Genomic DNA, 16,434 nt, shown 5'->3' with positions numbered 1-16,434 from the left:
TTCCGCAACTTCCGCTTCCGGTGGGCTCGGCTGCTTCGACATTGGCTGAGGATGTTTGCCCCTCCTACCGCTGATCTCCGAGCAGTTGTTCTATGTGCGGTCGTGTTTCGGGAACTGGATAGTTGCGGGGATAGCTGATTCCAGACCAGCGGCGTCCACATTAATAATATTTTGTTAGAAATATTATTTTGTTTAAAATACTGTTCTTAGATTGTTTATATTAAAGTGTTATGCAAAAATATTTAATTAAAAAAATTAACAGTTCACTTTTCGTATTACATTTGTCTTGTAAACTTACCATAAATGCATTTTATTTATATATAGTTGATTGATTTACTCTTGCTCAGACCGTTCAGTATTAAACTCTGAAAATCCATGATCCAATCCAGTAATCCATCATAAAATATGAATTAGGAATTTTAAAAATCAAATTTATTTATTTTTTATGAAATAAATAGACGCAATGTTCCCGGGGGAATGTTTGGAGGATTTTATAACCAAGAAAAAAAAAAAAAAAAACGTTTTTAAAGACCTGGACGTTTTGAACTTTCAGAAAGCATTCAGAAATAACTTTTTCATAACATTCTCAAAATTTTAGAATGGAATGTTCCTCTAACGTTCACATAAACCAAGAAAAAAAAATAATTAAAAATTAAAAATTAATTAATTAATTAATTATCGGGGAGTCGTAACTTTAGGGCTTAGTTCACCAAAACAAAATAAAAAAAATAAATAAATAAAAATGTAAAAAAGAGAGAAGTTTCTTTCATTTATTACTCACCCTCATGACCAGGGCCGTGCAGAGACCTTTGGAGGGGCAGGTGCTCAAAGTATAAAAGGGGCACATGGAACAAGGCTTTAGCGCTGCTCAAAATATCAATACAGCAATATATTGTGATGCATTCCTTGCTGATTCACGTATCGATATGGATGATTATGTATTGATACAGCAGCAAATGCTGTAATGCAGTTTTGAAAAAGAAACAGAATGGGAAAGTTTAAAAGTTAAAAAAATATTTTCTTTCCACCTAATAATAACTCTGGGATTAGAAAGTTGTCTTAAGTTGTCCCAACCTGATGGCTTTTTCTTCTCTGTTTTACAGAATAATTAAGAACAGCTGTTATAGTAAAAACTATAGAAAACGTTATAGTAAAATCGACGTGGCCCATGTTTCGTACAGTACAATATAGTTTTATTATCTGATTAAAAAAAAAAAAAAAAAAAAACATTAATTGGGGGATAGGATGATAGTGGCCATGGCAGGGGTAAGAGTGAGAAATCATCAAAAATATAAATAAAGAAACTAAAATGTGTGTGTGTGTGTGTGTGTTCATTCTGATGGCACCCACTAAAAATCAAGTGTAGCATTAATCTTATAAGTGGAGGATGAGTGGTTGTAGGCACTTATAACAGAAGTTTCCTGTTGGACATGTCCCTAAAAATGTTAATGACATCATTGTCACTAGGGTCACATATCCTTCACACTGCACTTTGATGTCAGGTCAGGTAGGCTATATTATTCGTTTTATATTGACATTGATATTTTTACATTTATTTCCAGAGAGATATTATTGAGTTTACAGGCTAAAGTGGTCTTGCTGTTGTAAACAATGTTGCTATTGTAGGAAAAAAAAAATGTGTGTCACATTTAAAATATAATTATATTTTAATTCATTTCTGAATTGTTTTTTATTTTTATAATGATAATTCAGAGAATGAGAAAATTTGAATAAGTCTTACCAGTGTTGTGATAATTATTTTTAAGGCACTCTACGTTTAAAAAAAAAAAAAATAAATATTGTAATATAATAATAGTTTAGTCAAATAACATAAAAAAGAACAGAACCCTCGATGCCTGCCTGTGAAACTTTTCTCCCTCAAACAGCACGCTAACGTTACTTCTACACACAGCAATATAAACAACACATCTGAATGTTCTCACATCACATCGTTCTTGTAAAATAATAATAAGTAAATAAACTTCAAAATCACTTCGCTGAGAATGAAACACCACTTACCAGCTGCCGCGGTGTTGAAAATATCCCCTGGCAATTAAAAATGCGCGTGCGGCGTGGGGAATCGTCCCGGTCGGATGAGGTCGTCGTCGTCAGGTAAAAGGTCATCATGTGGGGCATTTTATTTACGGCTAAATTATTATTAATACATTTTACTAATATTTAGACATTCACAAAAGGTCATGTTATTACAAAAAAAAATTTTGCTTTGACAAAAGGGCACTTTGAGCACCGAGGGGCAAAGGGGCAGGTGCTCAAGCACCCAGCGCCCCCCCCCTCTGCACGTGCCTGCTCATGACGTTCCAAACCCGTAAGACCTTCATTCATCTTCGGATATTTAAGATATTTTTGATAAAATATCACCTATATAAAGCAACATAATTAGCCTACCACATTCAAGTTCCAGAAAAGTAGGCCTAGTAAAGACATCATTAAAATAGTCCATGTGACTACAGTGATTCAACCTTAATGTTATGAAGCAATGAAAATATTTTATGTGCGTCAGACTGATGTATTTTGTTTTGTTTTGCTTTACTTCTTTTCTGGACCTTGAATGTGGTAATTACGTTGCTTTCTATGAGAGATTAATAAACCTCTTGGATTTCATCCAAAATATCTTAAAGGTGGGGTATCCATTTTTTCAACTACACTGTTTGGAAGTTAGTTGGATCAACACCAACAACAAACGTCTAACCAATCAGCATTAGGGGGCGTATGACGGTCGAGTAGACAGAACGAGCAAGAGGGAGATTTGAAAAAAAAAAGGCAGAAAGAGAAATTAAACACAATACAAAAGAGCTCAAAAGAATATCACTGGAATGAAGGTTTATGACTGGGCAAGCGCTATAGGACCTGTGTTAATATTAGAAATGCTTTCCAGCGCTGGAGAGAGCTAAGTGGGAAGGCCTGAAAACAGACGCGGAGGCTGCTTTGATTCCGGTTCACATGTGAGTAACACTGGGTTTGATTGTCTGGAGCTGCTGTGCTGTTGGCGATTAACAACAAACTCTTGTTTGTATTTACTCTTGTGTACCGTAGGTTACTTTTTTGTGCTTCCTTGTTGTTCGTTCATCAACTGCACTTTATTTTTCGTGAAGCATTTTGTAGCGCATCAGTTGTGATACACAGACACCCTCTCTTGTATTGCGTGTGTAACAGTGGTCAGATAGTGAGAGTTGAGCAGTTAAAACTACTACACACTGATGACCGCTAGAGAATACAGTGTTTAGCGTTATTGTCAGTGCACTTGCCTCGCATGCCAGCAGCGGACGAGCCGGGGTTTGAGACCGACTCGGAGCAGGGTGGTTAGGATTGGAGAGTGAGTTTTGGAGGCGGAGCAATGAAGAGAGGGGTGGGTTTGTTTGGGTTGATTTCAAATATCAACAATGTCCAACAGCGTTGTTGAAAAATAACATACCCCACCTTTAATTTGTGTTCTGAAGATGAACGAAGGTCTTACGGGTTTGGAACGACATGAGGGTGAGTAATTAATGACAGAAATGCCAGTTTTGTGTGAACTAATGGGAATGTTAACAAAACATTCTAAGAACTTATTTTTGTTAGCTGGGAATGTTCATGACACAAAATTAACAGAATTCTCCATATTTTCTCACTATAAATTAAAGCATCTAGGGAAACTGTGAAAATTGTGCTTAGGAGTTTATGTTTTGAAAGTTTATACAACATATTTTTCCTTACAAACGGTAAATTTAGTGTTTTTTTATGGTCCAATCTGGATTTCTAAAAAAAAAAATATTTAAATCCTATTACTGAGAGCATTGTGAAACTGACATTCGTAAGTCTAAAATAAGTCTAAGGTTGAAATACATGCCTGACATACTGCAGAACCATCTCTGGCCAGATGCTGGAGCTGGAACTCTACTATATGCATCATCAGATAACAAACACATGGCTCAACGTAACTAGTTTATTGCATTTGAAATAAAATATATTATAACAAACAAAAAATGGATTGCACCGTCTATATATGTATGGCTTATTGTTTGATATAAAATGTGTCTGTTTGCGATGTTACATGTGAGTCATTACCATTGTTTAGTCTTGGTGTCTGAAGAATACACGTTAAAAACGAACACTTTGATTGCACAACTCTTTAATGAAATCTACACTCTACAAAAAGTTGTTTTGGCATGCATAGAATAACTCAGTTAAGACAAACTTGAAATCACACAAATAAGATACACGAAATCCAACCTCTCTCTCACACACACACACACACACACACACTCTCAAATAGTGAATTAAGGTCAAAGACGCTCATCTGTTAACTGAACTCGCAACATTTAAATACAGGACAAACTACACAAAGTATGCTTATGGTAGGCTACTCCGCTGTGTTGACTCGTAATCGTATCAGCACTAGCATTCATGCAAGACAATGTGCAAACAAGGGCAGTTCTTTATGGCAAATCTTTCTCAACATTTCAAAAAATATGTCCAGACATACAGTAGTGCATAGGTCCGATGTATACAATAAATAGCAAATGATTGATAGCAAAGATTTCCAGCATTTCCCAGTACATTGATATATAAAATAAAATCTTTGTGATAATCTAATATATCATAGGCTACTGTAAAACAGCCAGAGTCTTTTAAAGGGAAACTCTACACACTCATCTCTCTACAGTTTACAAATATTAATAAATAGCTTAATGAATCAGCAATGTTATTGCAATTTGATGCACCATACTGTCAGGTGTGAGATGCCAGTAAATTATAGCACTGGATACTTTGATGCTTATTAGCTGAGCAGTTTGATCACTCGCTCTTTTGAAAGGTTGCTCTCGGGCCGGTTTTTGCATCAGACCCCTCACAGGCTTTTTATGGGGTAAAAAAACCTGTTACACAAATATATATCACAGTATTAGTGAGGCATCCTCTCATTACCACTGTTGGCTTCATGAAAGCTGTCATGGAGGGCTATAGTGCAGCTCTTTCATTTGTGCTTTGAGGTCAGAGGTCATATTTCAGAAGTTCCTCATGTGAGGCTGCTCCCATTTCATCATAATCTTTCTTCTCCTCTTCACCTCTTCTATCCTCCTCTTCCTATGTCGGAGCACAGGAGATCCAGTTTTTGATGGGGTTTGTCCACCTTTCCTCTAGCGAGACATCATTCGCACAAATTCTGAAATAAGAAAGACCAGAAATTGGTTGAATTTAACACTGAAATACTCAACAGGTCCTATAAACTGTGTGTGTGTGTGTGTGTGTGTGTGTATGGATCGATTCTGAGATTTTCCGAATGCATTGTGATTCTCTATTGAATCGTTTCTGAGCTTAGTTTTGAACAGCAGATGGTGCTCTAGGCTAGTTTCTAACCACACACTCAAATGCTCACGAAGAAGAGCGCTCATGCGTTCGGCTGAGTCTGAAAATGTATTTCCACCTCAGAATGCTTTTATGAGGCAAGATTGATGTAAACAGCCCATTGCAAACACCATTGTAATTCACTGTAATTCACTAGATTGGTCAGAAAAGAGAAAATACCCAGAGAGCAGCAGTTCTGTGGGCAAGAATGCCTTGTTGATGCCTGAGCTCAGAGGAGAATGATCAGACTGGTTCCAGCTGATAGAAAGGTAACAGTAACTCAAATAACTGCTTGTTACAACCAAGGTTTTAGAAGAGCATTTCTGAACACACAACACGTCGAACCTTGAAGCAGGTGGGCTGCAGCAGCAGAAGACACATCAGTGACACTCCTGTCAGCTGAGAACAGCAAACTGAGGCTACAATTCACATGTGGTCACTAAAACTGGACAATAGGAGACTAGAATAAACATTGCCTGGTCAGATGAATATCAATTTCTAAGGTCAGAATTTGGTGTAAACAATATGAAAGCATGAATCCATCCTGTCTTGTATCAACAGTTCAGGCTGGTGGTAGTGGTGAAATGGTGTTGAGGAGATTTTCTTTGCACTCTTTGGGCCTCTTAGTACCAATTGAGCATAAACACAACAGCCTACTTGAATTGTTGCTGACCATTCATCCCTTTATGAACACAGTTTACCCATCATCTGCTTCCAGCAGAATAACATGCCATATCACAAAACTCAAATCATCTAAAACTGGTTTTCAGTGTAACGCATTACGAGTAACTTGAGTTACATAATTAGATTACTTTTTTCAAGTAATGAGTAAATGCTTGTACATTTACTGTACAATAATATCTGAGTTTCTTTTTCAAATAAGTAATGCAAGTTACTTTGTTTTCCCATGTATTGACTGACAGCTCTCCTGTCCTCATGGTGAGAAATCAGGAGTAAGTGCAGAGTTGTTGTGTGTCTGAACATGATGGTTATTATTTTTAGGGAGTAGCGCAATATTGTAACTCATTACCTTTAAAAGTAACTTTCCCCAACACTGCTGGTTTCTTGAACATGACAATGAGTTCACTAGACTCAAATAGTCTCCACAGTTACCAGATCTCAATCCAATAGAGCAGCTTTGGGGTGTCGTGGAACGGGAGATTCACATCATGGATGTGCAGCTGACAAATCTGCAGCAATTGTGTGAAGATATCATGTCAATATGGACCAAAATCTCTGAGGAATGTTTCCAGCATCTTGTTGAATCTCTACCATGAAGAATTAAGGCAGTTCTGAAGGCAAAATTGGTCCAATCCGGTACTAGCAAGGTGTAACTAATAAAGACACACACTATTCAATTTGGAGCCAGAGTGAGGTAATAAAGGTTTTGAAAAGAAATTAAAGGTGCCGTAGAACGTCTTTTTAAAAGATGTAATATAAGTCTACGGTGTCCCCTGAATGTGTCTGTGAAGTTTCAACTCAAAATACTCCATAGATTTTGTTTTTTTAACTGCCTATTTTGGGGCATCATTAAATATGAGCCGATTTAGGCTGCGGCCCCTTTAAATGCTCACGTTCCCCGCCCACGGAGCTGGCACTGCCTTAAACAGTGCATAAACAAAGTTCACACAGCTAATATAACCCTCAAAATGGATCTTTACAAAGTGTTCGTCATGCAGCATGTCTAATCGCGTTAGTATTTATTTGGATGTTTACATTTGATTCTGAATGAGTTTGATAGTGCTTCGTGGCTAAAGCTAACATTACACACTGTTGGAGAGATTTATAAGGAATGAAGTTGTGTTTATGAATTATACAGACTGCAAGTGTTTAAAAATGAAAATAGCGACGGCTCTTGTCTCTGTGAATACAGTAAGAAACGATGGTAACTTTAACCACATTTAACAATACATTAGCAACATGCTAACGAAATATTTAGAAAGGCAATTTACAAATATCACTAAAAATATCATGATATCATGGATCATGTCAGTTATTATTGCTCCATCTGCCATTTTTCGCTATTGTTCTTGCTTGCTTACCTAGTCTGATGATTCAGCTGTGCACAGATCCAGACGTTACTACTGGCTGCCCTTGTGTAATGCCTTGAACATGGGCTGGCATATGCAAATATTGGGGGCGTACATATTAATGATCCTGACTGTTACGTAACAGTCGGTGTTATGTTGAGATTCGCCTGTTCTTCGGAGGTCTTTTAAAAAAATTAGATTTATATAAGAAGGAGGAAACAATGGAGTTTGAGACTCACTGTATGTCATTTCCATGTACTGAACTCTTGTTATTTGACTATGCCAAGATAAATTCAATTTTCAATTCGATGGCACCTTTAATACTTTTGTTGAGCATTGATACATTACACTGATCAAAAGTGACAGTAAAGATATTTATAACGATACTAAAGATTTCTATTTCAAATAAATGCTGTTATTAAACTTGATATGTCTATTAATTTTGCTGTCTAAACTAAGCATGATTATTATTATTATTAGTTGCCTTGTATTATTTTTACATTTGCCATTGTTTTCCCTTGCTGTCTGTGACCCAGTTTTGGCTCACAACCCATCATTTGGGAAGCACTGATCTATAAATTCTTGCTTTATAAAAATCCTTTGCACAAAAAATAAACGTACTATTGACCTCGGATGAGTCAAAGTTAGCCTGAGCTCAAAATACAGCAAGAGGACGTTCAACTGTCACACCTCCGGACGTCAACTGGAGTAGCAGTGCTAGCTATTTTTGTCCTTCCCGTTTTCATGCTCTTTTAGCACGTGGTTAATCTGAGAGGTGAAATAATCCCGTGGTTAAGAGATAATCTGGTTGACAGCTCTACTACTGTCACTTTACCGCCTTCACCATGATGAGATTCAATAGCAGCTAAACTGTGTGACACCGCGGCTCACAGCAAGAGGCACCAAAATATATAATAATAGATCCAAAAATAGGGATCGTTCGTCTCAGTCGTTTTTTTGCATATTCTATATTTTGCATCGCATTTTCCCCTGAAGTCTACTAATGTTAGGCAAGGTTTCTTCCATTTTCTCTCTGAAAGAAGTTTGGGCTGTGAACGTTAGAGGACGTCTAGGTAATTTTCATTCTAAAAGCATAAGGAAAATCTGTTTTCCCTCATGAAATGTCCTGTTTAAGTACTTTCAAAAAGGTTGATTGCTATACTTTAATAACTTTGAGAACAAAAAGATAATTAAATTTGGGATTAAACCCTGGCATTATTACTTAACATAATTAAATTTTACTGCAGATTCCAAAATATGGACGAGAGACACTGAGGGAACGTGAATCTAATATTTTTTGGATTATTGTGGACAGATAATTGTGATCATTTTCTCCTGGGCTGCATAAACGGATTCACGCAGCAATATGCAGCAGTGAAATTAGCATTACTAATTAACAGTGCAAAAATCAACACAAGGTTGCTCACCTTCAAAGTCGACGTGCCCGTCTCCGTTTAAATCGATGTCCCGCAGTATGTCCTCCAAATCTCTGTGACCCACCTGAAGGAAAGAGAATCAATAAAACGATGAAAGGAGAATTGGATGAGAGCTAAAAGCTTTCAGATGGTTCAGCATGGTAAATAACAGCACCTGCTGGCCCAGCAGTTTCTTCATTGCCTCTCTTAGTTCTGCTGTACTGATCTGACCGTCTCCGTTGGTGTCAAACTGAGAGAAGAGAACAAAAGAAGAGTGTTTAGAGGTTTAAATGTTCTCGAGAATGTCTGGATGCAAATTATGCCAAATTATTACTATGTTCTACCCAGAAATGGTACATGTTTTTTGCTATTTGCTAATGTTATTTCTTCATTTACCCCTTATTTTCAATTTTCTGCCATTTTATTTGTGAGCTATTGTTATGCTGTGTCGCATCACCTGCCACCCTTCACATTATGGCTGCATTATTAATTGAAATAAAATCAAAATCATCATATGGCGTGCGATTTTCAAAACGCAAAGGCTGCTATTTAATTAAATAAGTATACAGTATGCACTACATGTTTCAGTTTGAGGCGTGACACTGTGTTCTTACACACGAGCAGCTCATCATCTGCTGGTGTTTGCAATGTTTGCCTGAGGTTTTCCATCAAAATAAAAGTTTGATGGTTTAACATTTGAAAATGAAGATAATAGTACTGTACAGTGAAATATAACAATAGTAATATTTTTATTTATTTTTTTGTATTTTTTATTTAATTAATAATAATAATAATTATTATTATTTATAGCCATACAGATATATACACAAATTTGGACAAATTTTGCAGCCCTACAAACAAACACAGCAAACCTGGGATTTATTTTTAAATAACGATAAAATAATTATTATATAATTTTTTTTAAATGTTTTTTTATTGTGCAGAGAAATGTAAAATAGTATATACAATATACTCATATTTTTATTTTTTAGTAATTTTAATGTATTTTTTATTTAATTATTATTATTATTATTATTATTATTATTATTATTTATAGCCACATTTTGGCCAAATTGTGCAACTGTCAAGCACAGCAGACCTGGAATTTTTTTAGAATGATATTTTAAACTACAACCACAATTTTATCAGCTTTTTATTTTTTATTTTTACAGTTGTGATGAAAATAAAATAATTATTATCATATTATTTTTCTTAAATGCTCTATTTTTTATTGTGCAGTGAAATATTACAATAGTGATATTTCTTATTTTGTTTTTGTTTAGTATTTTTTATATAATAATAATTGCATATTAATAATAATTATAATCATAAATATATTAATAACAATAAAAAATATTATTATTTATAGCCATACAGATATATAATCACAAAATTTTGCAAAATTGCCATTTGATTTTTACAGCTGTAATGCAAAATAAAATTATTATCATATTATTTTTTTAATGCTACATTTTTTATTGTGCAGTGTAGTTTTACAATAGTAATATTTATTTTTTTGTTTTTATTTAGTAATTGTATAATAATAATAATAATAATACAAATGATGATAATATTAATATTATTATATGCTATAAATTAATATTAATAATAATAATAATTATAATAATAATTTATTGTGTCAACTGTGCAGCCCTACAAACAAACACAGCAAACTTGGAATTTTTTTTTTAATTGCATTTTGTAAGTTTTTATCAGAAAAATGCAATTTGATTTTTACAGTTATTAGTTTTTATCAGAAAAATGCAATTTGATTTTTACAGTTATTATATTACTTTTCTTAAATACTTCACTGCACATTTTATTAATATTTCTTATTTCATTTTTATTGAGCAATTTTTAAAAAACAATTATTATTATAATTTTATAGCCATACTGATACATAATTACAAAATTCTGGCCCTATACAAACAAGCAAAGCTGGAATGTTTTTAAAAATCGCATTTTAAATCACAATCACAATTTTTATAAGAAAAATCACAATTTGATTATTTCCCCAAATTGTGATCACTACCTCACTCACCTCTTTGAAAGCATCTCTCAGTTCCTTTACTCCGATCATATCTGCCGTCTCAGCCAGAAGTTTGGGGCCCATCAACTCTACGAAGTCCTCAAAATCCACATGTCCCCCGACTATAAGACAGAGAATGTTACAAAACTTAGGAACTTCCTAGGCAGCATCAAATAGAGCAATGTATGTTGAACAAAACTTGATTTGTCGTTGCTTACGGTTCATGTTGATCTGCTGGCTCAGTTCGATGAGCTCCATCTCAGTGGGCATGTATCCCATGGTTCTCATGCAGTTCCCCAGGTCTTTGCAGCCAATGAAGCCGTCTTTGTCTTTATCAAACTCTTTGAAGGCTTCTCGTAGCTCTGTGAAGATAGAAACCAGGTCAGGGAAAAAAAGAGGACAGTTGAGAGGGAGTCGGAGATGATGAAAAAATAATATTTTATAATACATTTATGCTTCCCTCATGCACTCTGCTTTGAAAACAATTCTGAAGACAAAGCACTTACAACACAGCACAACAATGCATCTACGAATGACCAAAACACTTGTAACAAAATACTTTATTGCAAACCCTTTCATCTCAAAATGAAATAAAAGCTCTTCAAATTAAAATGGAACAATTGTCATTATATTGGAGTATGCTGCGAAATTTCATATCCAGAATTTGAAAAAGCCAGAAATGACATGTATGTGATCAAAACACTTAATATTCTGCAGACTCTTGTTCAGTTTCATTTAATATCATACAATCGACCTAATATTTGCATGTTTACTATGAATGGCTTCTATTTATAATGCATTCCCAGGGAACAGAGGGTGAGATAATCTTTGTTAAAAGGCTTTATGAAAGATGCTTATGGAATTAAAGGTTTGAATGTTGAATATTCAAAAACTCTAGATTTGCATTTCATGCGTTTTCAAGGCAGCAGAAGAATAGTGTTTTAGATAATCTCATGTTTTATAGATGCAAGTGTCCTTTTCACTAGGGTAAAAAGAAAGTACACACACACACACACAATTTATTCCTGTGATGTCAAAGCCAAATTGTCAGCATCATTAGTCTTCAGTGTCACATGATCCCTCAGAAATCATTCTGATATGCTGATTTGGAGCTCAAGAAACATTTCTGATTATTATAAACGATGAAAACAGCTTAATAAAATGCTGCTTAATATTTTTTTTTTCCTTAAAAAAATTCCTTAATGAATAGAAAGTTCAAAAGAACAACATCTTTTGCAGAATTGTATGTACTAGTGTCTTTACTATATCTTTTCTGTACCAATTTAATGCATCCTTGCTGAATAACAGCATTAATTTATTTAAAAGAAAATCTCACTGAACACAAATATTTGACCAGCATTGTGTGTTTATATTTCTACTGTATATACACAGCAATGAGCTAGAACTTACCATCCATTTCCTCTGGTCTCAGCTCTCTGTTCTGCAACAAAATAAACAAAGTAATCAACAACAATCCACTTAAATGTGTGCAGTTTTGTTCCACTGATGCCAGAAGTCAGCTGTATCCTCCTCCCTCTCTAAAGAATACAGTCATTTAATTCAACGCACCATTTCCTGCTATAGAGAGAAACTCATTACAGCATAAGGATCACAATGGCACATGTAAACTAATACACCCAACCTTTTCATGGGTTTCCCCCCGTCTCTAACGGAATTAATGTCTGGATTTTAAATTCGATCTTCCCATTTGGATTAAGTCATTTGGAACAGCACATAAAAACTCGGGATTGATCTCTCATAATCAGCTCAAGTAGTTAGTTTCTTTGATCCCAGCATTCCCTGTTCCACACATCTCCTCGCACACAAGCACACACAGGGCTCACCTCCAAACACTCGCTCAGCTCCTGCAGAAGAACTCAATCACGTGACCCTGACCCAAGACCCCTGCGGAGGCTAATGAACGCAGATCCCTGCAGTTCATACATAAACCCCAAGCACGTAGTGCTGCTTCTTTATGACTGTCTGCAAACAGTACCCCGAAACGGTATCAGTGCGTACCATATTTTGCACATGTATATATTTAAAAACTATGTATATTAATATAGTTCATAACCAATATATATATATATATATATATATATATATATATATATATATATATATATATATATATATATATATATATATATATATATATATATATATATATATATATATATATATATATATATGTATGTATGTATGTGAAGAAATTAAGTTTGTTCAGTGAAGAAATTTTCATACTGATTCAAACCAGTAAGAACCTATAAAAGCTTGCTTCAAACATGAAATAAAAATGTAATTGCGCACTTGTGAGAAAAAAGAATTATTTATATCTCCCAATTCTGACTTTATAACTTGCAATTGTGAGTTTAAATTGTGCAATTCTGACTTTTTTCTCAGAATTGTGATATACACTTGCAATTGGGTATTATAAAGTCCAAATGAGGGAAAAAAGACTGACGTTTTTTTCTCAGAATTGTGATTTTGTAGGCTCGCAATTGCATGTTATAAAGTCAGAACTGCGTGATATAAACTCACAAGTGCATGTTATAAAGTCAGAATTGGGAGATATAAATAATTCACGTGTAAACGAGTTTCATTGTTTTGAGTTGTATGAACACTTCTTTTAATTTAGATGAACTTAAGTTAAGTGAAACTGGGCTGGGATTTATATTTCCCATCATGCTTTGCCCGTGGCACTTGAAAGGGAGAGTAAATGCTAAAATTAAGTGTTATATAATGTTTTTTGCACAAGATTAATGGTAAGGGAGATTTAGCAGTAATTAGTGTTTTGTTATGTTAATTTAGAAGAGTTTCTGTTAATGTGGGTTTTTGGAGATTTACCATCAAGGTGACAAGCGGTGCTTGGTAAGTTCATGTTACTTAGAAACGTGTTTCATTGTGTCCAAAAAGCGTCTTCACCTTACTTAAAACATTATGTTGGATCAACTTAAATAGTTGCATTCATGTTGACAATTATTAAGTTCATGTTACTTAGAAATGTGTTTTTATTGTGGCAAAAAAACGCCTTCACCTTACTTAACTCAAAATATTGCTTTGAATTAATGTAATTCTCCCAGTTGGCTTAAGTTAAAAATTCTAGTGGAAAACATTAACATATTTTTTTTTTTGTTGAACCAATGTTTTATTTTTTAGAGTGTGTATCGCGAAAGATTCAACAACACTGCTGCATTTATAAGGTGCTTTCCCCCATAATTTAAACACTTTTTGCCTTCATTAGTCCATTTTAACTACAAATATTCCATGTAATCTCTCAGTGAGCTGATAAAAGCTGTTTACATAAATAATTACACAATAAAAATGTTTAAAAATACAGCATGTCACACCACAGAAAAAGGATGTCAAATACCAATTTGCAGATGATCTCTGTATTTTGACTAGAGATTACCATTTTTATGGATACCGAGTACAGATTAAATTTGGAATGCTTGATTCTGGTAATTCTGACTAAACTGTATATACAACCTTGGTCAATTTGTATATATATTTAAACTAATATTTAATGTGTATTATTTTTTATCTATTTGATAGCATAAAGTCAGCCAGTAGATATAGCAAAATAAACTCTTTCAAGATAATGCAACTTTATTTTGTGACGATGATTATACTTAACCCCTCATATAATATTATATGCATAGTGTGTTTTTTCTGAAGTCTGAAATTTGAGAATATAAGTTGTTTTGCATTATCATATGTGTGTGTAGATGTGCATGTCCAGACTTACGTACAGCCTTCCGGCTCTCAGCGAAGCCCTTGCGGAGGAAGATGCAGGCAGGCCCGAGCACATTGTGCATGTATGTTGAGTTCTGAGCCAAGGCCGCGAGGGCCTCTCCAGATGTCACCCCTTCCTCACATGACTGCACTGCTTTGTAGCTGCGCTTCCGGTCCTGAGTGCAGCCATCATGTCCCAACAGCCCCGGACAAGTAAGTGAAGAGGGAACGTGGTGTAAAGACACAATTAGAAACTACACGGTTGTCTGTCCGACACAATGGATGGATGGGTCAGTCAGTCAATTCAGTCAGCCGTCGGGTCAAGCGATTGGTTGAAAATTAATTGAAACTGTTTTAGTATCTTTCTGTGAGCTGAGACTCTGCACTTAATGTGATTTACCCAACTGGAGCAGCATTTTTGCATTCAGGTTCTCCTGGGAAGCTCCTATTTATGAGATCAAGGTCCTATTTATGAGATTGTAGTTGGAATAAAATTAATTCTCTTGACAGTTTCATATTTCTCTTCCTTTCTAATCGGTGCCTTTCTTGTGCTGCTACAGAGGGTGATGGGAAATGTAGCTTAGTCACACAAATCTGTCTCTTTATAAACGTGCTAATTGGGTATTTTCTGTCAAGCTCTATTGCTATTTTTCATTGACAGTACAATTGTGAACTAAATCTTGGCCATGTATATAAATGTTGTAAAAAACTGTCCAATATTTACTTTAATACTTGTGTGCTGCAAGGATATTGCACAACAGCAAGACTTTCTTCACTCTTATTCACTTGTGTAAGAAAATTATTTATAAAACATACATATAAATCTCAGTTGACCCCCAAACTCCCACATCAAGCTGAATATGGCCAAGTTTATGATTACAATATTTAAATCATATTTTTAAGGTTTTATGATGTGAACAAAGTGGGATCCACAGAGTTTAACAAATAAAATGCATCAGTAGCTGCGTTCACATGGACCATAATAATCCATTTATAAACACTATAGACACATCAGTGCACCCGCCATCTTGGAACAGTCAACATGTCGTCACTCACAGTAAGAATCAATGATGCCACAATATTGCGCAGCTTCTGATTGTGAAATCAGAGATTTAAATTTCCTAAGAAATGGGATAACCTTTCATAGATTGTTTATGTGATTAGTGTTTTTATATGTATTAACTCAATATTACAGGTTTTTAAACTATAGTAACTTTTTATGTCGTCTTTGCTGATGCTTTCATGTTATTGTATTGTGTTAATTTTGCAAAATGACCTGCTGAAGTGTATTGCATAAATAGATATTTATATGTGTCTAACTATGGTTGCAGACACACAATCATCTTTCTCTCGAATGTTCACTGACCGGCTTTGACCATTCCGATATGGCAGACGGCTTATGTATGGAGTCCCATAAAAACAGCCGATAATGAGGCATCTATGTATATATATCTATGGTGTAGACATTCGAATGCATTCAAACAGCCACTAACGACTGCCTACTGACCTAATATGTAATCATTGTGGGACATGTTATTGGTAAGTGGACTGGTCAGATGGCATTTAAGTTTTGCTGGGCTGAAGCAGAAAGTTTTTTTTCGAAACACGAAAAGGAAGCAATGAATCCCCGTGGACGACATTTAACCCTCCTGCTGGTGTTTTGACAAAATCAGAGGGACCCGCCCTTAAACCCTCCACTCGAAGTAATAAGGACAGAAGCGGTCAACAGAGGACAAATAAAACACCAGGTGTAAACAGGAATGTGTCTCCCTTGTCTACTTGATAGGGCCATAGTGTCATAAATGTTTGTCGTGTCATTCTAAAATTCTCCTGCCACCCATTATCTGTGAAGTGGTGTAGGACAAAGTTGTCCCACCAGTCC

The 16,434-nt window shown here is 35.0% G+C and overlaps 1 protein-coding gene across 4 annotated transcripts in view; it reads right to left on the bottom strand.

Annotated features, from left to right (window-relative positions):
• Positions 1–4,126: 4,126 nt before the first annotated feature.
• cabp1b (calcium binding protein 1b) overlaps positions 4,127–16,434 on the bottom strand; it is a 33,590-nt gene continuing 21,282 nt past the window's right edge. For 2 of the 4 annotated variants that reach the window (XM_067397566.1, XM_067397568.1), the window contains exons 2-8: positions 14,570–14,728; positions 12,228–12,258; positions 11,036–11,179; positions 10,830–10,939; positions 8,964–9,038; positions 8,801–8,873; positions 4,127–5,161 (exon numbers count right to left, since the gene is read on the bottom strand). In XM_067397566.1, coding sequence (XP_067253667.1) covers positions 5,136–5,161; positions 8,801–8,873; positions 8,964–9,038; positions 10,830–10,939; positions 11,036–11,179; positions 12,228–12,258; positions 14,570–14,728 — 618 coding nt within the window. In that variant the 3' untranslated portion in view covers positions 4,127–5,135. Of the gene's footprint in view, positions 5,162–8,800; positions 8,874–8,963; positions 9,039–10,829; positions 10,940–11,035; positions 11,180–12,227; positions 12,259–14,565; positions 14,729–16,434 lie in introns of all 4 variants that reach the window. The other 2 variants (XM_067397569.1, XM_067397567.1) reach the window with 2 other exon arrangements.

Source organism: Chanodichthys erythropterus, chromosome 10 (assembly GCF_024489055.1).
Source record: "Chanodichthys erythropterus isolate Z2021 chromosome 10, ASM2448905v1, whole genome shotgun sequence".
In the NCBI taxonomy this organism is placed as follows: domain Eukaryota; kingdom Metazoa; phylum Chordata; class Actinopteri; order Cypriniformes; family Xenocyprididae; genus Chanodichthys; species Chanodichthys erythropterus.
Note: the sequence above shows the minus strand (reverse complement) of the source record. Positions and strands in the feature narration are given on the sequence as shown.